At 48.9% G+C, this 26,516-nt stretch overlaps 1 protein-coding gene across 3 annotated transcripts in view; it reads left to right on the top strand.

The window, feature by feature from the left end:
* The window catches only part of DENND2A (DENN domain containing 2A), a 107,585-nt gene extending 84,047 nt beyond the window's left edge, over positions 1–23,538 (top strand). For all 3 annotated transcript variants that reach the window (XM_012768017.2, XM_012768015.3, XM_076006662.1), the window contains 6 exons: positions 13,235–13,412; positions 15,496–15,537; positions 16,766–16,883; positions 17,754–17,999; positions 20,299–20,385; positions 21,566–23,538. In XM_012768017.2, the coding sequence (XP_012623471.2) occupies positions 13,235–13,412; positions 15,496–15,537; positions 16,766–16,883; positions 17,754–17,999; positions 20,299–20,385; positions 21,566–21,597 (703 nt within the window). In that variant the 3' untranslated portion in view covers positions 21,598–23,538. The remainder of the gene's footprint in view (positions 1–13,234; positions 13,413–15,495; positions 15,538–16,765; positions 16,884–17,753; positions 18,000–20,298; positions 20,386–21,565) is intronic.
* Positions 23,539–26,516: the final 2,978 nt, after the last annotated feature.

Here is a 26,516-nt window from a genome sequence, read left to right as displayed (position 1 = left end):
CTGAGTGCCAAGACTCAGAGCAAGAGGTAAGCACATTCCAGGCAACAGGAGCCAGCTCTGCAGCAGTGAGGCGATGAAGGCTGAGCACGTCACCTTCAGAAACTGCCACAGTTAGCCGGGCGCGGTGGCTCACGCCTGTAATCCTAGCACTCTGGGAGGCTGAGGCGGGTGGATTGCTCGAGGTCAGGAGTTCAAAACCAGCCTGAGCAAGAGCGAGACCCCGTCTCTACTATAAATAGAAAGAAATTAATTGGCCAACTAATATATATAGAAAAAATTAGCCGGGCATGGTGGCACATGCCTGTAGTCCCAGCTACTTGGGAGGCTGAGGCAGCAGGATTGCTTGAGCCCAGGAGTTTGAGGTTGCTGTGAGCTAGGCTGACGCCATGGCACTCACTCCAGCCTGGACAACAAAGCGAGACTCTGTCTCAAAAAAAAAAAAAGAAACTGCCACAGTTCACACAGCTAGAGCAGAGAGAGGAAGGTGGAGGGGGGAGAGAAGCTGGCAGAAGGGGACAGAGGCCAGGTCAGGGAAGGCTGCAGGGGTCGTTCTCAAGAGCACAGGCTTGTCCTAAAGGCACCCCTTCCCTCACTGGGAAAGTAAATCCCACCTAACCACACACATGCTCACTGCCCAGTAGGATGCCACCCACGTCCCAGTGAACACACTTAGTGACTTGCAAAGGCCACATCACAAATCAAAGAAGATCATAGAAGGAAACGCAGTTAGGGATTTGGGTAATTGTGAACTTCTAAAAAAAGAATTCCTTGCATTTTCATCATTTCAAAATACCGAATCCGAGCCTTTTTTGCTTTGGAACTGAGGGCACAGAAGCGTGAGGGCGGCTGCAGCTCCAGGGAGGGCTGAGATGTGGGGCCAGCCAACCCGGACAAGCCGATGAGGCCACCTGAGAAGTCCATCTGGAAAGATGCAATGCCAAAAACAAAAAAACCCTGAAACACTGTGGTTTGGAGAGGAAATATGACTGAACTGTGGAAAACAAAAGGAAAAAGAAAAAAAGGAGTAGAAGAATGGAAAGGACACAATGCATCAACGTGAGATTCACCAGGAGGCGTGGTGGGAAGTAGCCGTCCAGCCCTCTCCTCCTGCCACCCCCCTGCGCAGCTGGTCACCTTCATGATGCTCCTCTTTGGACAGCAGCCATTTGGCCTTTCCCAGCCTGCTCCCACCCTGGTTTATAGTTAGCTATTCACTTTTAAATGCCGTGGTTATTGTACTCCCTGTGCACTTTGTCAGCTCAGGAAGCAGGCCCTGTCTTTATGCTGCAGCTGGTGCTAGGCACTGGGCAGCTTTCCAAGCTCCCCCGGCACTGGGGAATTCAGACTGGGAGTTCTCAAGGTTGGGGCCCTGGAAGCTCAGGATGAGTAATAACCCTTCAGGCACCAGGATCAGATTTCATCAGCATTATAGTCTCTGTCTTTATCCTCTGGAACCCCTACTCCCTCTGTCCCCTAGTGGTAGAATTCTCAGGCTTAGATTTGGAGGAGGGGGGAGCAATGGATTTAAGAAAGGCCTGGACTAGAAGTGGAAGTAAAGGAGTAAACCAAGTGCCCACCAGGAGTGGAGGTGGGCACCAACATTCCCTGGGGAGCTTGCGTCTGGGGCGAAGACGTTAGTCTAGGATAGGCCCAGCCTGAGAGACAGGCACGGTCGGAGAGGAACGGGGCCCAGGCTTCCACCAGGGAGGAGAACAGAAAGTAGCAATGATGTTTCAAAGAACTGTGAATGAAAAGATGGGGACAGAGCCTTGTCAAAGACAAACACATCCTTGAGGGGCAGCGCAGGCAGGGAGACACCTAGAGATGCTCACTGCTGAGCTCTCTGGGCGAGGACTTGGCCACCTCTGCCCTTCCCCTGGACAGATTTCCAGGTTGACAGGTTGGGCGCTGGGCCGGCCCCTCCTGTAGAGCTGGTGTCATGAGAGACAAAGGAAAATGAGTGGGTCCCAGCAGCCGGGCATGACCCCTGCCCTGTTCCCTGGGCCTGGCCGGTTCCCAGCGCCATCCCTGCCCTGCTGTGGGGGCCCTGGAAGGAGGAGAGAAGTCACTGGCACGGTCTGAGAGGAGGGACTTTGGAATTTCTCTCCTCACCCCACCTTCCATGGTGCCTGGCGTTCTGCCCTCAGAGATTTAATTTAGTCTTTTCAAACCGCGCACGCCGTGATAGGGTCAGACGCCAGCTGTGGCTGCGGCAGGCAGCTCTCGCCGCGGGCGCACGGTGCCCACCAGGGGTTTGCTCTTGCATCAGCTGCCAGATGTCAGGCGCTGTGGGGACGGGGTTTGTGTAGGGGAGGAGGAGACAGCTGGAACATGCGGGATTTAATTTTGGTGCCCTCCTCAGAGCTGGGGCCAGAGCCAGGCAATGGTGGTCATATTGTGTGTGTGTGTGTGTGTGTGTGTGTGTGTGTGTGAGAGAGAGAGAGAGAGAGAGAGAGAGAGAGAGAGAAATACCTTTCACTGAGGTTTTAGACCCTTGATGGCTTTCAGACGTGCATGTCCCTGTGTCATCACACAGAGGGCTTCCTAGAGTGGGGAGGGCTCCTGGACGCCCTCAGCCGTTGGCCCTGGGTCTCCTTATTTCTGAGACACAGGGGTGGTCTGAGCTTAGACCCCTTATGGCTCTGACTTTCTGGGGTTCCCAACCTCATTTTCCCTGAAGGCAGCCCCCGCTTTTCCTGTTACAAATGGCTCAGCGTACTCTCTTTCTTGCCCGATATATTTTCTTTCCACCCTGCACCAGTTCCACGCAGACCGGAAGAGATGGAAAAATAAATGCATAAAGTCCCGAAGAGTTCTGAGACACGAAAAGAGATGAAAACGAAGAGTGGGCAAACCTGGGAGAAGAACAGCAGCAATGGGCGTGGAGCCTCTGGGCCAGGCTCCACCCGGGAGTCTGACCTGGTCCTTTCATGCCCCTAGCCCTGTCACAGAGCACCTGTTACCAGGAAACTGAACCGCAGGCAGAGCTCCAGTCACTGTGCTCAAGGAAGCAGGTAGTAGGAGAGCTGCCCGAGTCCAGAGAAGACAGCGGAGACGAGCCGGGCCATGGCGTCTGGGGCCCTGTCTACAGAGCGGTGCAAGGAGAGTCTCTAGAACAGGCCCGCGGGAACCCCTCTGTGCTCAGCAGTCAGGTCACAACTGTCACTGAGAAGTCTGCCTTTCTCCTCAGGGGCCTCCTTCCCTCCCTTGGGCCTCCCAGCAGGGGTCCAAGTGAGGTAGGTGGGACTGGGTGACCCCTAAAGTCTCTCCCAGCTCAGAAATTCCCTGGCTCCATGGGCCAGAGTGCTCCAGGCTCCTGGGACTGTGCTCCATGAAATTCCCTGAAATTCCTGCATGGTCCAGGGGGAAGGATCTGTATCCACCTTGATGAAGTTGAAGGGTTCCTTGGCCTGGCCATGACCAACAAGAGGTTAGGGACCAATGGCCGGCTGCAAGTTGTCTGACCAAGAAACGTCTGTGTGGAAGGCCTTCAGCACACGTCTCAGCCGGTGCCCTCCCACGCTGCACAAGCACCGACTCCTGGCCCCGAGCAGCGAGAGGGGGAGAGCGCCTCCTTACTCCCGCACTTCCCATCAGGAGCCCCACTCTGAGTGAGACCACAGAACAGGGCATGAGAACAGGACATGCCACAAAGGCAGTGAGCTGCCCCATGACATCCCAGAGGGGACATTTGCCTGCTCGGGGTCTGTCAACACCACCCCCAGCCCTCTCCCCCACAAACACCATCTGTTTACTCCTCACTGCTCGAGTCTCCCCACGGCAAGCGGAAACGGCAGGGAGTCATGGCAAATATTGTATGAGTTAGAAGAGGGTTTTAAGTTGAGCCAAAAATCTATCCAATTTAGAATAACATTTTTCCTCCGTTTCATCTTCGGGATGGACATTGAGTGTTCCTAAGGGCTCTGTCAAGCCAAAGTTTGACAGATGGAAAAGAAAAGAATGTTGTTGTGATGGCTTGTTCTGTTGTCATAACAACCCGGATAAATATTTCTCTATACCCTTGATTCATTTTCCCCATGATAAACATTTTGTTTTTTAGTTTACTCACTTCAATTCCCAAAAGTTTTAGCTAAACCTATAGACCATGGTGAATAATAAAGTCAGAGCTGCACATTAAACAAGTCTGTACAAAAGTTTTAGATGAGACAAGGGTTTTAATATTCAAGAAATTTACTTTTGGCCGAGTGCGGTGGCTCACGCCTGTAATCTTAGCACTCTGGGAGGCCAAGACAGGAGGATCGCTCAAGATCAGGCTGAAACCAGCCTGAGCGAGAGCAAGACCCCGTCTCTACTAAAAACTAGAAAGAAATTAATTGGCCAACTAAAAATATATAGAAAAAATTAGCCAGGCATGGTGGCATGTGCCTGTAGTCCCAGGTACTTGGAAGGCTGAGGCAGGAGAATAGCTTGAGCCCAGGAGTTTGAGGTTGCTGTGAGTTGAGCTGACGCCGCAGCACTCCAGCCTGAGCAACAGAGTGAGACTCTGTCTTAAAAAAAAAGAAAAAGAAAAAGAAATTTACTTTTTATCATTTTGTAGTGCATTGAACCATAAACCAAATGATGAGGAGGAGTAAGTGGTCAAATCTTGACAAACACTGGACAAACCTTGCCTTTGACATATGGGTAACTCACAAATAAGATCATATGTAGTTGTGCATTTTCATCCTTTTGTTTTTTCCTTTGGTTGTTTTCTTTTTTGAGACAGAGTCTCACTTTGTTGCCTGGGCTAGAGTGCCATGGCGTCAGCCTAGCTCACAGCAACCTCAAACTCCTGGGCTTAGGGGATCCTCCTGCCTCAGCCTCCAGAGTAGCTGGGACTACAGGCATGCGCCCGCCACCATGCCTGGCTAACTTTTTTTATATATATTTTTAGTTGGCCAATTAATTTCTTTCTATTTTTAGTAGAGATGGGGTCTCGCTCTTGCTCAGGCTGGTTTCAAACTCCTGATCTTGAGCGATCCTCCTGCCTTGACCTCCCAGAGTGCTAGGATTACAGGTGTGAGCCACCATGCCTGGCCCTTTTGGTTCATTTTTTTATCGATTTCCATTGGCTTAAATGAGAGTCCCATATCCTCTCTAGAACTGGTTGCACCCACCAACATTCACCATCTCAGAAGAAGGTTGGGTTGTGAGCTTGCCCTCTCTGAGGAGAAGAGTTTGCCCAAGGCCTACACACCTGGAATGTCAGAAGCTGCCACCTTGCTGCCCTAGCATCCAAAATACTATTAATAATTCAGAGGTCTGGCTAGTCCTCAGGGTGGTTGGCAGTCTCAGAGATTAATACAGAAAAGTCCCATGAAAAATACAATTTTGATAGTATAATAGTACAATCTGATTGCACATTAAGTATTAACCACCTATTTTCACATGTGAACACCAAGAAGATACCATTTTGGTATCTTTAGAAGCCAGCATAGCCACAAACACTGCTGTCTCCTAATCTAAACCCATCGCTATTGTATTCTGGGACTGGAAGCTTATCCCAGTTCTTCTCTTGGGGTCAGAGCCCCCCAACCTGTGCTGGCTTGGCCTCTATGAACTCTCCCCTCTTGGCCTTAAGTGCTACAACTCTAAACCGCTCAGACACATTCCTCTATTAGCTTCTCAGAGTGAGATGTCACCATCATTCTTCTGTCCTGTGTCTGCTGAGGGGACCTAGAATTACCTTCCAGTGGTTCTTTTTATGGCCTCCACAGGAAGCTCCTGTTTCCAATTCCTGGACTTTGCTCTGTCTTTTAGATTTGTAGTTTGCAGATATTAAAGCTAAAGGGACATTAGAGATTATTATCTGGTCTACTTTACTTATTTCAGAGGCAAAGAATCTGAGGCCTCAAGAAGTTAAGGGCAGCCAGGCGAGGTGGCTCACGCCCGTAATCCTAGCACTCTGGGAGGCCAAGGCGGGTAGGATTGCTCGAGGTCAGGAGTTTGAAACCAGCCTGAGCAAGAGCGAGACCCCGTCTTTACTATAAATAGAAAGAAATTAATTGGCCAACTAACATATATAGAAAAAATGAGCCGGGTATGGTGGCGCATGCCTGTAATCCCAGCTACTCGGGAGGCTGAGGCAGCAGGATCGCTTGAGCCCAGGAGTTTGAGGTTGCTGTGAGCTAGGCTGACGCCATGGCACTCACTCTAGCCTGGGCAACAAAGCGAGACTCTGTCTCAAAAAAAAAAAAAAAAAAGTTAAGGGCTTTACCTGACATCACACAAATCACACAGGAAGTAACAGAACTAGTTTTCTTTAAAAAAAAAAAAAAAGGCCCATATCAATGTTTTTTTGTTTTTTTTTTTGAGACAGGATCTCACTCTGTTGCCCATGCTGAAGTACAGTGGTGTCATAATAGCTCACTGCAGCCTTGAAGGCCTGGGCTCAAGCAGTTCTTCTGCCTCAGCCTCTCAAAGTGCTGGGATTACAGGCATGAGCCACCACACCTGGCCTGAACTAGTTTTCTCAAGGCCTAGCCTATGTTCTTTTTAACTCTGTGGCAGATTACTTCAGGGTTGCAAGGACAGTGATGGAAACATGGCAGCTGCTGCATGGTGACACCCAGCTCCCAGTAGGTTCCACTAGGCCCCAGGCCAGACCTGAGTTTACCTTTCACTCATGTTCCTGGGAGTGATGCTCCAGTAGGACAGGTACTTTGCTTGGCATGCTAAAGGATATTGATTGAATCATCTTTCCAATTCCCGAGGTGTTTGTCTAATTAGGGGAACTCATCGTTTACTTCTCTAGTCACATCCCAGAGGCAGCTCTGTGCTAGGGTTTTTTTTTTTGGGGACAGAGTCTCACTTTGTTGCCCAGGCTAGAGTGAGTGCCGTGGCATCAGCCTAGCTCACAGCAACCTCAAACTTCTGGCCTCAAGCAATCCTGCTGCCTCAGCCTCCCGAGTAGCTGGACTACAGCCATGCGCCACCATGCTCAGCTGATTTTTTCTATATATATTAGTTGGCCAATTAATTTCTTTCTATTTATAGCAGAGACGGGGTCTCGCTCTTGCTCAGGCTGGTTTCTAACTCCTGACCTCAAGCAATCCGCCCGCCTGGGCCTCCCAGAGTGCTAGGATTACAGGCGTGAGCCACCGCGCCCGGCCTGTGCTAGATTCTTACTAGTTCACAGGTAGTCAGAAGCCTGCTGAGCACAGGAATCCCAAGGATGGCAGAGAGGCTTGGTAGCAACCAGAACTGAAGCATGTTCTCCAGGAGAACTCAAGCATTCATGAGTGTCTCCTAACGTTCCAGAATAATACTCCAACCCTCAGGAACCACCACCTAATAGCGAAACATTCCGGGACCTGACCCTTCTCACCTGTGACCCACCTACCTCCCACTGGGGCCTTCTCTTCCCTGCCCCACTTCTGTACAATTGATCGCAGCTGTGGGAGCTGGCCTTTCCCTCCTCCACCCCCACTGTAATGCCAGCCAGCTTCCTGGGACTTCCTTCAAAAACTCTGAGAGTTTTCCTTAGCATGCCCAGACCCACTGCCTATTCCTAAGGGACCACCAGTCCTAGCTGTGCCCACCCCCAAGAGGGCTCCCCTGGCCTTCACAAGTCAGGGAATAAAATTTCCTTAGCACTTGCAGCGGCGACTGAGAAAAACACATAAGCTCCACTCAAAGTAATCCTTTCTTTTCTCCTCTACCACTTATTGTGGAGGAAGAGCTGCCACTAACAGTATTATTTGCAGAACTTGGCCTTTCCTTTTGTGTTTCGCAGGCAGAATTGTTTTTAGAATATTGATGTGGGCTAGAGAGCAAGAGGAATGGGACACCCCTTAAATAACTGCCTGCTGTTGCCAGATTGTTCTGGGCACCCTGTGCTCCATGGGCTCCAGCTAACGAGCTGTTCATGAAAACCAGGTGTGGGATCGTTTGGTTCCAGCTGCAACAGCGGGATCAGATTATTAAAAACAACACTTGTTGCAAGGCATAGTCAACAGTGGCAGCACAGACTGCATGGCCAAAGAGGGTTACCCAGTTACCCAGCCGAGTTGCCATCATTTGCCCCCCAAGCCTGAATACAGTTGTGCTTTAGCACAGTACATCCAGTTCACTGAGTGAACTTTAGCTTGCTTTCTGCCACATTTATCCACCCATCCTCTGCATCTAGCACCAGGATTACCCGTCACCCTTCCTGACCTGGCTCCAACCACCTTCTCATCCAGGTGATCCACACTCACTGCAGCTGAACCCGGTCCTCGGGGTATCCCAGCCCCCAGGGTCCTCTGTCACTGCAGGCAGCACAGGGCTCCAACTAGGAGTCACAGAGGGATCTAGCAGCAGAGAGAACAGAGTAGCCCATTTTGCTTCCTTCTAGATGGCCTTTTCTTTGAGTTGGGAGAAGAAAGTTAAACAGATTTCTTTTCCTATTGCAATGGCTGCACAGAACACATAGGCTGTCCTCACTGTGCCTCTTGGTGCCTCCGTCCCTCTCTGTAGCCCTCCCGCCTCCTCCAGGGGCCAGGACCCTTCTCGCCAACCCAGAGCTCAGGTTACTTTAACTGAGCGTAGCCTCACTTTCTTTAGCTATAAAATTCAAAAGAAAGTGAACTCAATCCCCAAGATCTCTTCCAGGATTAAACTTCTGTGATTCTACAACTTCCCTGGAGTCAAAAGTGCTTAAACCACAACTCTGAATTGTAAAATGAATCTTAAACACAGATACTACATTTCTCTTCTCCTTTAGTGGACTGACAAAAGTGAGCATTTCAAAGACTGGTAAAGTAGACTGTGGATCTTCTCATGAGCCTCTTCTTTCTCCAAGTCATATTTAGGAACTTTAACAAATGTGCTATAAAAAGAGGCAGGTTTCAGACAGAAGGCTTCAATCAGGGATCTTCTTTTTTTTTTTTTTTTTTTTTTTTTGAGACAGAGTCTCGCTTTGTTGTCCAGGCTAGAGTGAGTGCCGTGGCGTCAGTCTAGCTCACAGCAACCTCAAACTCCTGGGCTCAAGCGATCCTACTGCCTCAGCCTCCCGAGTAGCTGGGACTACAGGCATGTGCCACCATGCCCGGCTAATTTTATATATATATCAGTTGGCCAATTAATTTCTTTGTATTTATAGTAGAGACGGGGTCTCACTCTTGCTCAGGCTGGTTTCGAACTCCTGACCTCGAGCAATCCTCCCGCCTCGGCCTCCCAGAGTGCCAGGATTATAGGCATGAGCCACCGCGCCCAGCCCAGGGATCTTCTTAATGTCTCTTTTAAGGGACTCCCTCAAGTCACTTGGAAATGAAATCAACATCCCAGTAAAACATGAAACATCAAAATCCCAATTTGGCCATGACCCCTCCACCTTCTCCACCTCCCAGTTCTCTGGTCCAAATAATTGGCTCAGACTTTTTTTATTGGAGCTCACATTCAGACCCTTGGCACACTCCACACACATGCACACAGATATTTACAACTGGAAAGCAGCACACTTATTTTCTATTCTAGTTGCTTTTCAGGCTGATCACAACCCACTAACATGATTTCAGGACCCACTAATGGGCTGCAAACTATAGTCTGAAAAACCTGCTCTAGTTACAGCTATCCTTGTTTGTCTGTTAATGTTCTAGTTTTCTGAGCCCTGATTTCATTACCATGCTACATAAGCAGACCAACTTTGTAGACTGGCCCCATATGAACATAAGTTAGTCCTGAAACAAACAAACAAAACATTATAACAAAGTGAATTCAATATATCCAGTGGTCTGTAGATGAAGGAAATTAAACACAAATTGTAAGGAATTCACTTAGAAGTATTAACATTCTTGAATATCTGAGAGAAAGTGGTGCCTTAGGAAAAGTTGCTCTGCTTTGAGTGAAGATATAGATCTAGAGCCTTTGGAAGACATAGAGGTCACTTCACCCCAAGCTCTGGCTGAATTAGTGATGTTTCTCTCCTTAATATAAGCCCTAACTTAATTATTCAGTCTCCTTAGTGTCTTCCAAATTCAATGTCTTGCTCAGCTAATAAAGAAGATAATGTAGTGATAAGAATGAAATCTGGGGGTAGCATTTTTGGAATGATCATTTGAAAGAAAAGACAAATGCCAAATAGTGCGCTATGTGGATGCTGTGCTACTGAGAGGTATTTCATGACTCTAGCAAGCGTTGGGAGAATGATTATTTGCAAAGATGAAGAATAGGAAAGTTAGGAGACTTATGCCAATAAACGAACAAGTTCAATAGTGTCTTTATTAGTGCAGGGACCCCTAAATGGGGAGGGGTGGAAAAGAGGGCTAATGTGTACATATATATGTACATTTAATTTATTTATTTGTAATCATCAAATAAAAATTATATATAAAAGCCTGGCACAGTAGCTCATACCTGTAGTCCCAGCTACTGGGGAGGCTGAGGCAGGAGGATCACTTGAGCTCAGGAGTTGGAGACCAGTCTGGGCAATAGCAAGTCCACACTCAAAAAACAAAAAAAAAGTTAAAAAATTGTATGTATTAATATTTATCATGTACAACATGATGTTTTGAAATAGTATGCTTTGTGGAATGGCTAGATTAAGCTAATTAACATATGCCTTACCTTACATGCTTATCATTTTTTGTGGTGAGAACACAAAATCTACTCCCACCAAATTCTTTTTTTTTTTGAGATAAGCTCTTGCTGACCTAGGCTAGTCTCAAACTCCTGGCCTCAAGTGATCTTCCCAGCTCAGTCTCTGGAGTAGCTGGGATGATAGGCATGAGCCACCCTGCCTGGCATTCAGCAATTTTCAAGAGTACAATACATTGTTATTAACTATAATCACCATGTTGTATGGTAGATCTCTTGAACTTCCTCCCCTATTAGCTAATATATATTTTAATCCTTTGCACTCACTTGCTTTTTTCTCATTATCCACTCGACATTATCCACACTCGACATCCGAGTGCAAAGGGTTAAAGATGTTTCATGGGGTGTTAGATTCAGGAGGAACTCATCTGGAAGCTAGGTGTTTTGTTTTGTTTTTGCTTTTTTTATTGTAGTAAAATATACATAACATAAAATTTGTATAATAAATATACTAATGTAACAGTGTATACAATGTAACATAACATTTTAACCATTTTCAAGTGCACAGTCTAGTGGCATTAAGTACGTTCACAGTGTTTGCAACCATCACCATTATCCATTCCAGAACCTTTTCATAATCCCAAACTGAAACTCTGTAGCTAGCAGGCAATAACTTCCCAGCTTCTCCACCCTTGACCCTTGGTAATTTCTATCCTACTTCTGGTTTCCATGAATTTGCTTAGTTCCGGGTACCTTTCATATAAGTGGAATCATGCAATATTTGTCTTTTTCTCTCTGGCTTATTTCACTTGTTAGCCAAAATCTTTTAATTTTTATTTTATTTTATTTTATTTTTTGAGACAGAGTCTTGCTTTGTTGCCCGGGCTAGAGTGAGTGCCGTGGCATCAGCCTAGCTCACAGCAACCTCAATCTCCTGGGCTCAAGCAATCCTGCTGCCTCCCGAGTAGCTGGGACTACAGGCATGCACCGCCATGCCCGGCTAATTTTTTCTATACATATTAGTTGGCCAATTAATTTCTTTCTATTTTTGGTAGAGACGGGGTCTTGCTCAGGCTGGTTTCGAACTCCTGACCTTGAGCGACCGCCTGCCTTGGCTTCCCAGAGTGCTAGGATTACAGGCGTGAGCCACTGCACCCAGCCAGCCAATATCTTTTAATTTACCTCTTTTCCCCTCAAGTAAGCCAGAGCTAATAAATTTTGTTTAATGAGCTCAGGAAAGTTTCATGACAGTGAGATTATAGGGGCCTGACATCACGGGTGTCAGTAAAGGAACATTCCTCTCTCCAGAACTCAGCTTCCCCGCAACTCGATCTAAGCAGAGCACAGCCGAGAACATGGGCAGACATTCAGAAGGCTTCCTAACAAATGCAATGCTGGTTACAGGGCCCCTGCCCTGAAGAGGACATAGTATAGTCATGGCAGAACCCACTGGGATCTAAGGTCTTTACATATTAATGTATATTTAAAAAAAGAGAAGCCATTGGGCCCTCACTTTTTTAAATTTTATTTTATTATTTTTAAATTTTTTGTAGAGACAGGGTCTCACTATGTTGCCCAGGCTCGTCTTGAACTCCTGGCCTCAAGGGATCCACCCATCTCGTTCTCCTGAAGTGCTGGGATTACTGGCTTGAACCACCGCTCCCAGCCCCTCGCTTTTATTTTATTCTTACATTACAAACACTTCTAACAAGCATCTAAGGTTTCTAATGCCATCTCATTTTAGGAATAGCATATTAGAGTGAGAAGAGAGAAAAGCTGCTATAGCAGGCTCACCAGCATAAGAAATGATTGCGAGGAAGAAGACAGAAAATCAGCTGTCACTCACCTCTGCCATTCACCACAGTCTTGTGGCGTAATAGAACTGATAATCAAACTGATAAACCCTGCATAATCCACTCATTCAGTCAAAAGACGGGGCAGGGATCCAGGCACTGCACAGAGCACTAAGGAGAGATCACAGTGCTTAGTGCTTGCCAATAAAAGGCTGCATTATGACTGTTATTCTTGAAAAGAGACTCCCAGTATTTCTCCCAATGTTATTATTTTTTTAAGTTTTGGGGCCTAAAAGGGTTAGCCCTCAGTCATCTAGCATATCATCCTTTGACCAGCATTCTGGGGGAGGGACAATATATATTATAGTTTCACTTTTACAAAATGGACTAATTTGGAGCTGACTTCTGCCATGTAGATACCAGCAGAGTTATTCTCCTTTTCCCAGGTCAAATCCACGTATTCATGCTTGGTTCAGAGAATGCTTGAAACAGAACAAAGTTTGCTTTCGAGCTATGGTATTAAATATAGAGCACCTTCAGTAAGAGCATGAGCATCCATGAGAAAATAGGCTTCAATCGTTTTTGCGTTTTTATTTTGTTTGGGAAGAGGGTGGAAATGGATGATTTAATCAAAACCTTACACGAGAGTAGTTCATATGTGAAAGCACAATTGAAAAATTATGCAGGGCACTGAATGAGCGTCCGCAGCTGTGTCTCAGAGCCTCTCGCATAGACTCTGAGTGCCTCGTGTTCAGCCTGATCCACGTGTGACGCCTTTCCTAACCTACTTGCCTTTGGGAAGAGTCCAGACACTTCTCTTCTTGGCACCTTCTCCTATGGCAGCCGCCCACCCCCGGAGCCTCAGAAGGCCCTGTGCTCTACCCTCACTGAGCCACCTCCTCTCCCTGTTCTCTCCCTGGCTGCAGCACCCTGTCCAAGTGCTGCCACGCGACAGTGGCGCTCATCTACCCCTTCACCTGGCAGCACACCTACATCCCGGTGCTGCCGCCTGCCATGATTGACATCGTGTGCTCGCCCACCCCCTTCCTCATCGGGCTGCTCTCCAGCTCGCTGCCGCTGCTCAGGGAGCTGCCGCTGGAAGAGGTGAGCTCCCAGCTGTCCCCGTCCCCCTTCCTGGGGGTGCAGAGAGCCAAGGGGAGGGGCTGACCAAGGTCCCACAAGCACGTGATGTCAGGGGAGCAGGGGCCACCGGGACTTTGTGTGACACAGGTCCTACCCAGAGTCTGCCTCTATCGACCCTGTGTGACTGCAAACACTGTTTTTCTTCCAAATGCAATGCCTGCTATGAGTGCCCATGGAGAAGGGCAGCAATGGACAACTTAGCCAGATGTCAAAAATAGCCCTCTCTTCTGTCCCTCCCTGCCCACAACCTCCCTGCTCCTCCAGTCGGTCCTCTGTCCTTTTTCATACCACTTAAAAAAAACACCAAAATGTTTTTGTTTTGAGATAGGGTCTCACTCTGTCCCCCAGGTTAAAGTGCAGTAGCACAATCACAGCCCACAGCATCCTCAGACCTCCTGTGTTCAAGGGATCCTGCTGCCTCAGCCTCCAGATTAGCTAGGACTGCAGGCATGCGCCACCATGCCTTGCTAATTTTTCTTATTTTTTGTAGAGATGAGGTCTCTCTGTGTTGGCCAGGCTGGTCCCAAACTCTTGGCCTCAAGCCATCCTCCCCCCTGGGCCTCCCAAAGTACTGGGATTGCACACACGAGCCATTGCACCCAGCTTAAAATGTTTTACTTATCAAATTCTGGGTTTTCAGTTTAGCATCCAAGTGGAGAAAGTCTTACCTGGCATTTCCGGAGTTATTTGCTGCTAGCCCCTTCTTTTTTTTTTTTGGAGACAGAATCTCACTTTGTTGCCCAGGCTAGAGTGAGTGCCGCGGCATCAGCCTAGCTCACAGCAACCTCAAACTCCTGGGCTCAAGTGATCCTCCTGCCTCAGCCTCCCAAGTAGCTGGGACTACAGGCATGCGCCACCATGCCCGGATAATTTTATATATATATATATATTTTTTTTTTTTTTTTTTTTTGTCTGACTAAGTTCTTTCTATTTTTAGTAGAGATAGGATCTCACTGTTGCTCAGGCTGGTTTTGAACTCCTGACCTTGAGCGATCCACCCACCTCAGCCTCCCAGAATGCTAGGATTACAGCCGTGAGCCACCGTGCCTGGCCTAGCCCCTTCTTCTAAACAGTTAATGCCCCATGTACTGGCCACTTCCAGCAGTCAGAGAAGGAGCCTTAGGGGACTAAATTGTCCCACTTGGGCCCTGAAGCACTGGAAGGAATGTCTGTTTGTCTGTCCTGCAGTTCTCCGGGGTCTCTAGGTGCTACTCCTCTAACTTCCCAGAGAGTCCTAACACCCCATTCAATATTGAACCCAGCCTCAGGTCTTGTGGGCGGTGAGGAACGTCTGGGTGCCTGTGCTCCTGCAGATGGCTCCGCTCAGCCCCAGAGGGTGTGAGCCAGAAGGAAGGAAAACCCTCCCTCGGCTCCTGGGTGGACTCTGGGATATGGTAGAGCCCCCATTAACAGCTGTTCTTGTGGTGGCCAGCCAGGCCCCTGGCTCTTTCTCTGTCATAGCCAATGGCCTTGGCTGAGGTCTGAGCAGTGTCTCCTTCAATTTTACACCCCAGACACCTCACTTGCCCGCCCTGGTCCTGGCCCTGGGTCTCAGCCCCACTCTGGGGCAGGAAGGAAGGTCCCTTTTCCTGAAGGCCTTAACTGGTGAAAGCCACGGCCTGCAGCCTGACTCTTCTCCTGTGCCTTGGAGAGAAGTGGCAAGGTTAAGTGGGCAGCTTGGGGAAAGAGGAAGGAGAAGACATAGGGTGGGAACAAGGGGGGCCTCTGGCGTCTTTTGCCCACCTGAGTAACCCACTCTCCGAAAAACATTCTCAGAAGCTCTGCCTTAGCCAGTCTGAGCAGGGCAGGGAGCCCAGCCTGCGGCTTCAGGGCTTCATTGTTGAGAGCATGCAGCGCAGGAAAGCTCCTCCCCCCACGCCCTTCACCATCTGTGGCTACTATGGTGGCAATGTCAGGAAGCACCAGTGCCCCTCACCCCCACCCCAGCTGCCTCTCTGGTACCAAGAAGGAGGAAAGCCAAGAGTCCATCTGTATCCTAGAAGCCCTGGTGACAACAATAGTCCCTTTTCCTCTCATCTTGTAGGTCCTTGTGGTCGACCTGGTCAACAGTCGCTTCCTCAGACAGGTGAGTGAAGACAGTTCCAACCCTCTGCTCCCTCCCTCCTTCCCTCTTCCTTGTCCTGGGCTCAGCTGTGCAGTTCTGGAAAGGCTCCTGCTAGGCCTGGCCTTGCAAAACAGGCTGGTTGAGCCATGTGTCCCCAAGCCAGGGCTGGATGGAGGACAAGACAGAGGCAGGGGGCAAAGAGGAAGGGCCGTGGCAAAGAGTGATTTCCACATGTTCTGACATAAAATGGTCCCTAACTAACAATTAGAACAAGAATCTTTGTACAGCTTATGACTATGAGCGCTTGTCTTTTTCAACATGCTTTTAAAGGATATTTGATGACAAAGTTCGTGATATAATATTAAGTCAGGAAATCAAATTGTATACATTATTTTGCTGATCTTATTTTAAGAAGAGAAAAGGAGAAAGAAATATATATATATATGTGCATCTTAAAGAGATTGAAAAGAAAACCCACCAAAACATCAAAGCTGGTTGTTTTGGGGAGGTAGGCTGACAAGAAAACAGATTAGGCGTGCCTTTAAATTGTTTTAATACTTTCATGTGTTTTCTATACTGATCATAAATTACTTTCATTAGCAGAGAAACTAATACACATGTGTTTTCTTTTTTTATCATTTGCCAGAGAGGTCTAACTCCTATCAGATCTTGCAAAGAATAATTACAGAAAGGTTTTCTGGGCATTCCGATGGATTGCTTCTAAACTTGGGAGTTGCCACATAGCTGGAAAGTTCAGCAGCGTTAACGCTGTTTTGTATCATTTCTTCCGCTTTCCAAAGGCCTACAGGGTAGGCCCTTCCCCAAGATGCGCCTGCTCTAAGGCCCAGATCATAAAGCCAGCCTTGGATCACGCCAGTCCCCTGCCCTGGCCAGGCCCCCTGGTTAGCACTAGCCACCCTACAGGGTGGGGGCAGTGAAAACATCTACTGAGTAGCCCCATTAGTGCCAAGCATTTCAAGAAGTAATTGTATTGCATTTAATCTTCACAAGAAGGTAGATATTGATTGGGAGCTTTTACAAATGGGGCAACTGAGGCTCACACAGCTTGTAAAAAGTGGAATCAAGATTCAACGCTCAGCCCTCTGGCTCTAAGTTGTGTTCCTTCCACGAAACTGAGAACTGAGCCAGGCCTGCCGTGCGTCGTACCCAGTGTGTCCTGCCGGCCAGGACGCAGCCACCGTCCCCAGCAGCACTGGGCGATGGCCCACCTGCTGCCTCTGCTTTACAGATGGAAGACGAGGATTCCATCCTGCCCCGCAAGCTGCAGGTAGCGCTGGAACACATTCTGGAACAGAGGAACGACCTGGCTTGTGACCAGGAGGAAGGGTCCCCTGACTGCAAGCACAGTGAGTGCTGGGCCACGTCCCAGACCCTCCCCTTCCACCATTAGGGTCAGGGATCAAGTGGACAGTGGCTTCCCTTCCTCTCAACCCTGTGCTAATCGGGAAAATGGTCAAGGGAGACACAAGGAGAGAACCTGGGAGCTCAGCCTCCTCGTGGGGACTTTACCCTAACAATGAATTGTGGGAAAAACTCTCCTACCTCTCCCATTTAGGCCCTAAAATATCTTGTAAAGTAGGGAAAGATCTATCACCCCTGACTGATGGCTGTGGGGGAAAAAGAGGGGAAGAAATGACTTAATAACTTAGGTTTTCTCCTGAATTTTCTTGTGGCCAAAAAAAAATTTTTTTTAATGAAAAAAATGTTTAATAAAAAAAGTAAAAATAGGCCAGGCATGGTGGCTCATGCCTGTAATCCTAGCACTCTGGGAGGCCGAGGCAGGCAGATTACTCGAGGTCAGGAGTTCAAAACCAGCCTGAGCAAGAACGAGACCTCGTCTCTACTATAAATAGAAAGAAATTAATTGGCCAACTAATATATATATATATATATAAAAAATTAGCCGGGCATGGTGGCACATACCTGTAGTCCCACCTATTTGGGAGGCTGAGGCAGTAGGATCACTTGAGCTGAGGAGAATGAGGTTGCTGTGAGCTAGGCTGACGCCATGGCACTCACTCTAGCCTAGGCAACAAAGTGAGACTCTGTCTAAAAAAAAAAAAAGGTAAAAAATAAAATTTAGGGTAACCTTTTTGTGGGACAATTGCAGTTCCTGTCAAGGGAACTGGCAGTTACTGTACTTTGATTCCTTGTCTCAGGGACTCTGGCCCAGCCCGCTGCCCTCACCCCACCTGGCCTTTCTCCCCCTTGCCCAGGCCCCGAGTCCAGCCCCTTGAACGAGGTGGTGTCTGAAGCCTTTGTCCGCTTCTTCGTGGAGACCGTGGGCCACTACTCCTTGTTCCTGACGTCGGGCGAGCGCGAGGAGAGGACCCTGCAGCGAGAGGCCTTCCGCAAAGCTGTCTCCTCCAAGAGCCTCCGCCGCTTCCTGGAGGTCTTCATGGAGACCCAGATGTTTCGGGGCTTCATCCAGGAGCGGGAGCTGCGCCATCAGGATGCCAAGGGTTAGGGGCGTCTTCCATGTTGGGCCGAGCCGGCTGGAGATGCCCAGACTCCAGACGCTGAGGAGCTGGGAGAAAGGTCTCAGGGCTAAGGCAGGACGGGAGCAGTATGCAGTCCCACCCCCACCCCTGTCCCCGAGAGCTTGTGGCTGTGCCACAGCCCCTCCCCTGCCTCTGTGTCCCTCTGCTGGGCTCTCCCAGAACCACAGTCCTGTGTCTGGCAATGGCTCCTTCTATTCCCTTCTTTCCAACTTGACAAAACTCCCAAGAACACCCTCCCCCTCCTCTCTCTGTTAGTGCTTCTTTTCCTTGGGGTGGCCCCCTCTCCCCAGGGAGTGGAAGGAGAGGGCAGGGGTGGGCTGGGGCCGGGAAAAGTAGGAGGAGAGAATGGTCCAGCACCCTCCGCCTATGTGAGCACCTGCCCCAGCTGGCCTGGTGTGGAGGGGATAGCAGGACCACGGAGCTTGCACTTCATTGCACCGCTGCAGACCACCCATTCTCACCCCTCCTTCACTGGTCTCTGAGTTCTTGTCTACCTCTCCCTGTCCCTGCCTGCCTGGGTTCCATCATATTAATAGGGGTGGATAAGGGAGAGGAGTAAGAAATGAGAGAAATCATTCGTCTCTTTCTTACATCATCTTAAGCCCTTTTGGGAATCCAGAATCTAGAATGTTGGCAAAGGCAGCTACAGATGGGACTTAAACCTGGGTAGGAGGCTGGACACAGTTGGCTCACACCTATAATCCTGGCACTCGGCCGGGCGCAGTGGCTCACGCCTGTAGTCCTAGCACTCTGGGAGGCCGAAGCGGGCGGAGGTCAGGAGTTTGAAATCAGCCTGAGTGAGACCCCGTCTCTACTATAAATAGAGAGAGATTAATTGGCCAACTAATATATATATATATACAAAAAATTAACCGGGCATGGTGGTGCATGCCTGTAGTCCCAGCTACTTGGGAGGCTGAGGCAGAAGGATTGCTTGAGCCCAGGAGTTTGAGGTTGCTGTGGGCTAGGCTGACACCACGGCACTCACTGTAGCCTGGGCAACAAAGTGAGACTCTGTCTCAAAAAAAAAAAAAAATCCTGGCACTCAAGGAATCTGAGGCAGGAGGATCACTTGAGCCCAGGAGTTCAGGGCCACAGTGAGCTATGATTGCCACTGCACTCCAGCCTGGGTGATAGAGTAAGACCCTATCTCTAAAAAAACTAATAATCTGCGAGGAACCCTCTACATGGAAGATCAGTCAGAAGCAAAGACAGTGCCTAAAGCTCAGACCCCAGGGGTGAGAGGTGGAGGGGCTTGTGAGGTGGCTTGTCCAGCGTCCTCACTTCACAGGTGGGCTCCCAGGAAACCAAGCCATTTGTCCATAGTCCTCTTATGGGAGGATGTAAGGAAATGGGACTACCACAACTCCTGAGGTCCAGGACCACCTGATTCATCTTTTCTGTTTTTTTTGTTTTTGTTTTTGACACAGGCTCTTACTCTGTCACCTGAGCATCGCCACACCCAGCTAATTTTTTTGTTTTTTGCAGAGATGGGGTCTTCCCATGTTGTTCAGGCTGGTCTTAAACTTCTAGCCTCAAGCTATCCCCCCACCTCAGCCTCCCAAGTGATAGGGTTACAGGCGTGAGCCACTGCTATGGCAGCCAGGTTCATCTTTAAAACCACATGCCTGGCCGGGCGCTGTGGCTCACGCCTGTAATCCTAGCACTCTGGGAGGCCTAGGCAGGCGGATTGCTCGAGGTCAGGAGTTCAAAACCAGCCTGAGCAAGAGCGAGACCCCGTCTCTACTATAAATAGAAAGAAATTAATTGGCCAACTAATATATATATATAAAAAAATTAGCCGGGCATGGTGGAGCACGCCTGTAGTCCCAGCTACTCAGGAGGCTGAGGCAGAAGGATTGCTTGAGCCCCAGACTTTGAGGTTGCTGTGAGCTAGGCTGACGCCACGGCACTCACTCTAGCCTGGGCAATAAAGTGAGACTCTGTCTCAAAAAAATAAAAATAAAAATAAATAAAACCACATGCCTGGCACAGTGTAGAAGCTTAGAAGGTGTTTTTTGAATAAAAATAGGATGTAATGTATAAGGTGGCTTTATAGCTTTCCAAAGACAGTTATTGCACAAGGTTGGGCAATTATAAGAGTAATAAAAACTCTTACAAACCTGATGATTCACAGCATGTTTATAGGAGCAGCTTCGTCTCAGAAGCAAGGTCTCTTTTCTGTGGTGGTTAGGAAATAGGTGTGTTTAGAAGTGCAAAAACCAGGAACTGAAATGGCTGGGATCTCTCTTGCCGACAGGTCTATTTGAGGTCCGAGCCCAAGAGTATCTGGAAACACTCCCCAGTGGAGAGCACAGCGGTGTCAATAAGTTCCTGAAGGGACTAGGTAAGGCCCAGAGGTCTCTGTCCCCATCACCAGCCCTTGTTCCTCCCAACTGTCTGCGGTGGCATCTTGGCCAGTTCCCTCCACTGGAGCCAGGGCCCTCCATGACACAGCTCTGCAGCCTGCACCGGGCAGGCGAAACTGGCATTTTAACCTCCTGTTCTAATCTGACCCCAAAGTGGAAACAAGGAAACAACTCCCCCCGCCCCTTTCCGGGGCCCCAGAGCTGTCTTCTTTCTCCATCCTCTCCTCCACTCTCAAATCCCCTGGGGAACTGCATGTCGGGAGCTTGGCTGGAGCCAGACAGGCGTGTCCGGCAGTAAAGACGTGCCCCGCCTGCAGATGCCCCTGGCAAAGAGAGGTGGAAGGATTATAAGGACTGCGGTTTTGTGAGTAAAAAGGCTAGTACTAGAAAAGGGAGGATGGGCCGGGCGCTGTGGCTCACGCCTATAATCCTAGCTCTTGGGAGGCCGAGGCGGGCGGATTGCTCAAGGTCAGGAGTTCAAAACCAGCCTGAGCAAGAGCGAGACCCCGTCTCTACTATAAATAGAAAGAAATTAATTGGCCAACTGATATATATATATAAAATTAGCCGGGCATGGTGGCGCATGCCTGTAGTCCCAGCTACCCGGGAGGCTGAGGCAGAAGGATCACTCGAGCCCAGGAGTTTGAGGTTGCTGTGAGCTAGGCTGACGCCACGGCACTCACTCTAGCCTGGGCAACAAAGCGAGACTCTGTCTCAAAAAAAAAAAAAAGAAAAGAGAGGATGAAGAAGACAGCAAAAGAGGAGGCCCAAGGGACCCACACCGGGGCCAGCAGGCGCCAGTCCGTGCCTGGTGCATGCTGGGAGAGCTTCTTGGAGGAGGACCTTTCTCCTCACCTGGCTCCTTCGGGATGTGCCACGTTCAGTGCTTCCTTTATTACCACAGCAGGCACCAGCCCTCCACAGCTCTGACACTCTTCCTTCCAAACTCCCTCAAGTCTGAGGAAGAGCCCTGTGGAGCCCTGAGGGGGGCTACTCGGGAAAGGACGAGCCCCCTCAACTTCTCCAGAGCAAGGGATGAGACTCCCGGGGGTGGCATGTGGGGCCAAGTTACCCACACCACATCTGGGGTGAAAAGAGCAAGATTTAACTCACCCTTCTTTGTCTGCCCAGAGAAATCTCTCATTTTCTTTTTTGTAGGCAATAAAATGAAGTTTCTCCACAAGAAATAACCCTCAGCTCAGCCTCAAGGGACAACTTCCTCCTAGTGCGACCACATGCTTTAAAAACAGTTCCTGGTGGCCTTTCTGAAAGGCTGGGTCCCTGGCTGTCCCAGTGCTGGGTGAGCGACCAGGACGTTTCCTGCCACCGCCGAGCTCTCCCCGGACCGGGGCCTGAGAGCCGCCCAGCGGACGCCATGGAAAGGGAGCCTGAGAGCAGGCCTGCGCCGACACGCACACGGATTGTTTAGGTTTGGGGATTGGGGTTTTTTTAATCTTAGATATTAAAAATAAGAAAAGCGTTTGGGTTTTCTTTTTATTATGCCAGGGCTAGGAAAAATCTCCCCTGCACTGCTCTGTCCTGTTCATCCTGTCCGGCGGCTCGGCTCTGGAGCCAGGATCAGAACGAGGCTCTCCTCTGGGCAGGACTGGGGACAGGCGTGGGACGTGAGCCGGGAGGGAGGCTGGGAAACCTGGGGACACATGCAGATGCCGGTGCCCCAGGTCCAGAGCGATCCCCTTGGTGGACAGATGGGCCCTTCCCCTGGGGCAGAGGCCAGGGAGCAAGGGGAGCATTAGGGGATGTGGCTTCCCGGACGGACCAGCTGCTCTTCCAGAATGGTCAGTGATGCCACCTGGTGGCTGAGGCCACGGACTGCTCTCTTCCCCAGTGGACCTGACTCTTCTCCAGTGCCTTTTCCCTCTTACAAGCCAGAGCTGAGCCAGGCTTGGCCTGCGCCTGTGGTCCCAGCTACTCAGGAGGCTGAGGTGGGAGGGTCACTGGAGCAGTTCCCAAGTTCAAGGCTGCAGTGAGCTGTGACCACTCTACTGCACTCGGGAGACAGTGAGACCCTGTCTCAAAATAAATAAATAAATAAAAAGAAGCCATGGAACCGTCCGTTGCCTAAGTCCATGGCTTTTAGAGGTGTACACACAAAAAGAAAAAGTCTCCTTAGATCTGTTAAAGAGGTTCTTGGGGTCCTAAAGTTTCTGACACTGCCCAGGCCCACCTCACAACACATAGGCCAGCACTTTGGCCCCGTTGCCATGTACACTATGTGAAGTATTCTCATCTCGCTCCAGGAACCCGGGCCCGCGCACGCGAAATAGTGCCTGTGCAGGCTCAGTGCCAGGGAGGGTCAACACGCTGGGGCAGCTTCATCAGACTCCTGCAGCCAGAGAAGCAGCTGGCATCCTCTGCACCAGAAGCAGGGAGGGCGCAGGAGAAGGCCACACCTCAGGACCACCTGAGGGGTGGCCCGCAGCGCGGAGAAGGGAGGAGTCCTGTGCACAGCACAGGCAAGTCCTCAGAGACAGCCTCAGGGCCACCCCGGCAGCCCCCTGCCTGCAGACGCCACCGTACAGGCCCTCTGGACGCCGTCCGTGGCCGTGACAGAGACACAAAAGGGCTGTGCAGTGACCTGGCGACCGCCAAGGGGCCTGTGCTGCCTGGCAGAGGGTCTCAGCCTTTAGGGAGTTGGGAGCAAAGGGGTCTTCTGAGGAAAAATGGGAACAAGAGGAAAAGGAGAAGGAACAGACTTCTTCTGCATTAGGGGTAACTACCGCTTGGCTGGAGTTGTGAACCACTCCCGAATTGCATCTGAGATTTGGTGTGTCCATTTACTTTTCAGGAAAGAGGAGCCTTACTCTATATCTGATTCTCAAAGGCCCCCTAGAATGGTAGGGACCACACTATTCATAGAAATTAGCCTGGATAGATGTGTGTGGCTGGGGCTTAGGGGGACGCTGAATGAGTCTCTGAGTGTAGGGGCTCAGGAATGTGTATCTAACAAGCTCCTCCGATTAGCAAACTTTATTAATATTCTGCATATTTTTATATTGCCCAGAAATGATCACTTTTAATATTTTGGAATATACTTTCTTTCCTAACTTATTTCACATTATGTTGTTTACTTAATACCTCTAAGTGAATAAATATACATCTTTTCAACACTCCTAATGATTGTATAATATTCTGTTTTATGGGTATACTAAAAGGTACCTGACCAATCTTTTACTGTGTATGTTTGCAGGCTGTTTCTAATTTTTAATATCATAAAAGAGTATTGAAAAAAGCATCTTTGTACAAATGTCTAAGCAAACTCGCCCCATCTTCATTTTCATTTTTGCTTGACGTAAAATACATACAGAAAAATAAACACACAGAGCGTGAGTCTACAGCCTGGTGAACATTCACAGATGACTGCATGAAAGTTGCCGGAATCAAGATGGAGTCACATGTTTAGTTAAAGGCCATGAAGGGAGGGATCTCACGCACAAATGCCCAATAACAAGAACTATCGCAAAGACTCTGCAGAAGCCACAAACTTGCACAAAGGCCATTGCAGCCTTACACAAAAAAATACTTTGTGAGGACATCTGCATAGCAACTGCCTGTCCAACCTTGGACTGGCACCAACCTTGTTCTCTATCCCCGTAGCCAAGGATAATTATCCCAAAACAATTATGTAATTCTCCTCACCCCTCTCTCTTTTTTTTTTTGAGACAGAGTCTCTGTTGCCCAGGATAGAGAGCCATGGCGTCAGTCTAGCTCACAGCAACCTCAAACTCCTGGGCTCAAGTCATCCTCCCGCCTCAGCCTCCTGAGTAGCTGGGACTACAGGCATGGGCTACCATGCCCGGCTAATTTTAGTTGTCCAGCTAATTTCTTTCTATTTTTTTAGTAGAGACGGGGTCTTGCTCAGGCTGGTCTCAAACTCCTGACCTTGAGCTATCCTCCTGCCTCAGCCTCCCAGAGTGCTAGGATTACAGGCGTGAGCCACCTTGCCAGGCCTAGAAATCTTACTATTAAAAATTCCTTTCTGGCCGGGCGCGGTGGCTCACGCCTGTAATCCTAGCTCTCTGGGAGGCCGAGGCGGGCGGATTGCTCGAGGTCGGGAGTTCAAAACCAGCCTGAGCAAGAGCGAGACCCCGTCTCTACTATAAATAGAAAGAAACTAATTGGCCAACTAATATATATAGAAAAAATTAGCCGGGCATGGTGGCGCATGCCTGTAGTCCCAGCTACTTGGGAGGCTGAGACAGAAGGATCGCTTGAGCCCAGGAGTCTGAGGTTGCTGTGAGCTAGGCTGACGCCACGGCACTCACTCTAGCCTAGGCAACAAAGTGAGACTCTGTCTCAAAAAAAAAAAAAAAAAAAATTCCTTTCTTCCTTGGCAATCCTTGTCTCAATAATTGCATCTTTGTTTTTTTTTTTTTTTTTTTTTAGTAATAATTGCATCTTTGTAAGTGGACCTAGGCCGAGACCCCCTTGCAGTTTTGACGACAGGAGTGGGAGCGGGTACAACTGGGTAAGAGGTACAGGCAGCTAATCCGAGGGAGGAGACAGAGGAAGAATGAATTCTCAGAAATGTCACAAAAATGTCTTATCGCTCGGAGTGAGAATAGTGATATAATGGCTGCCATTTATTGGGCAATTCTATTTGACCTTCACTATGCTGACTTCATCCGGCTTGCAAATCACCGGAAGGTAAGTCTCCTGAGGGCATCGCATTGAAATGCTCAATTCCCAGAACCTAAAACCAGCACAGAGGCGGCACTTAAATATTTGCTGAACAAATCAACAATTCTCGGACAATACTGTAAGTGGTACTCTCTACCGCAGGCTGCGGGCTCAGTGGAGACCTGTATGCATCACAAAGCCAAAGTCACAGCCATTTCCGTCCCCGGGTGATCTCAGTAACAATCCCTAGGCTGCTCAGTGAGTAGGAAATCGGAACAAAGGGGTCCCAGAGTAAGAGGAGCAATTCCCCAGGAGGGGTGGGGACATCGGGCACTCCTTCCCAGTTTTACGAGAGGGTGTGTTCGTTCCTCTGCCCTCCAGATCTATGTCTGCTTCCTCTAGGCAGTGCCACATAATCCTGCCAACTCCTTGACCCTTGGCACCCTCCACTGTTTCTTTTTTTCCCTTCTTCTAGTGGAAATTCTCATAACATAAAATTAATCATGTTTAAAAGAACAGTTTAGGGGTATATTCACAGTGTTGTACAATCACCACCACTCTCAAGTTCTAAAACATTTTCATTACCCTAAGGAAACACATATCGGCCAGGCGCGGTGGCTCACTCCTGTAATCCTAGCACTCTGGGAGGCCGAGGCGGGCGGATTGCTCGAGGTCAGGAGTTCGAAACCAGCCTGAGCAAGAGCAAGACCTCATCTCTACTATAAATAGAAAATAAATTAATTGGCCAACTAATATATATACAAAAAATTAGCCAGGCATGGTGGCACATGCCTGTAGTCCCAGCTACTCGGGAGGCTGAGGCAGCAGGATTGCTTGAGCCCAGGAGTTTGAGGTTGCTGTGAGCTAGGCTGACGCCATGGCACTCACTCTAGCCTGGGCAACAAAGGGAAACTCTGTCTCAAAAAAAAAAAAAAAAAAAAAAAAGGAAACACATATCCATCAAGCAGTTACTCCTATACCCTCCTCCCCCCAGCCCTGGCAACCACCAGTCCACTTGCTATCTCTATGGATTTCCCTATTCTGGACATTTTATGTAAATGGAATCACAATATGTCACCATTTGTGTTTGGCTTCTTCCATTTAGTATAACGTTTTCAAGGTTCATCCATGTTGTGGATGGACATTCAGGTTGTTTCCACCTTTTGACCATTGTGACTAGGGCTGCTATAAACCTGCAAGTACATATATTCATTTTGACTACCTATTTTCAGTTTCTTTGGGTATATACCTAGGAGTGAAACTGCTGAGTCATATGGTAATTTCTACACGTAAATTTTTGAGAAACCATCAACTGTTTCCCACAGTGGCTGCACGATTTTGTATTCTCACCAGCAGTGCACATGGGGCACCCCCTTCCTATGCTCCCTACCTTTCTTCAGACAGATTCCAACTTTCTTACCTGTATCCCTCACCTTCTGGCCATATTTCTAGGGGAGGACCCAGTGTT

This window comes from Microcebus murinus, chromosome 9 (assembly GCF_040939455.1).
Source record: "Microcebus murinus isolate Inina chromosome 9, M.murinus_Inina_mat1.0, whole genome shotgun sequence".
In the NCBI taxonomy this organism is placed as follows: Eukaryota; Metazoa; Chordata; class Mammalia; order Primates; family Cheirogaleidae; genus Microcebus; species Microcebus murinus.
The sequence above is the reverse complement of the archived record's forward strand: the minus strand, read 5'-3'. Positions and strand labels throughout refer to the sequence as shown.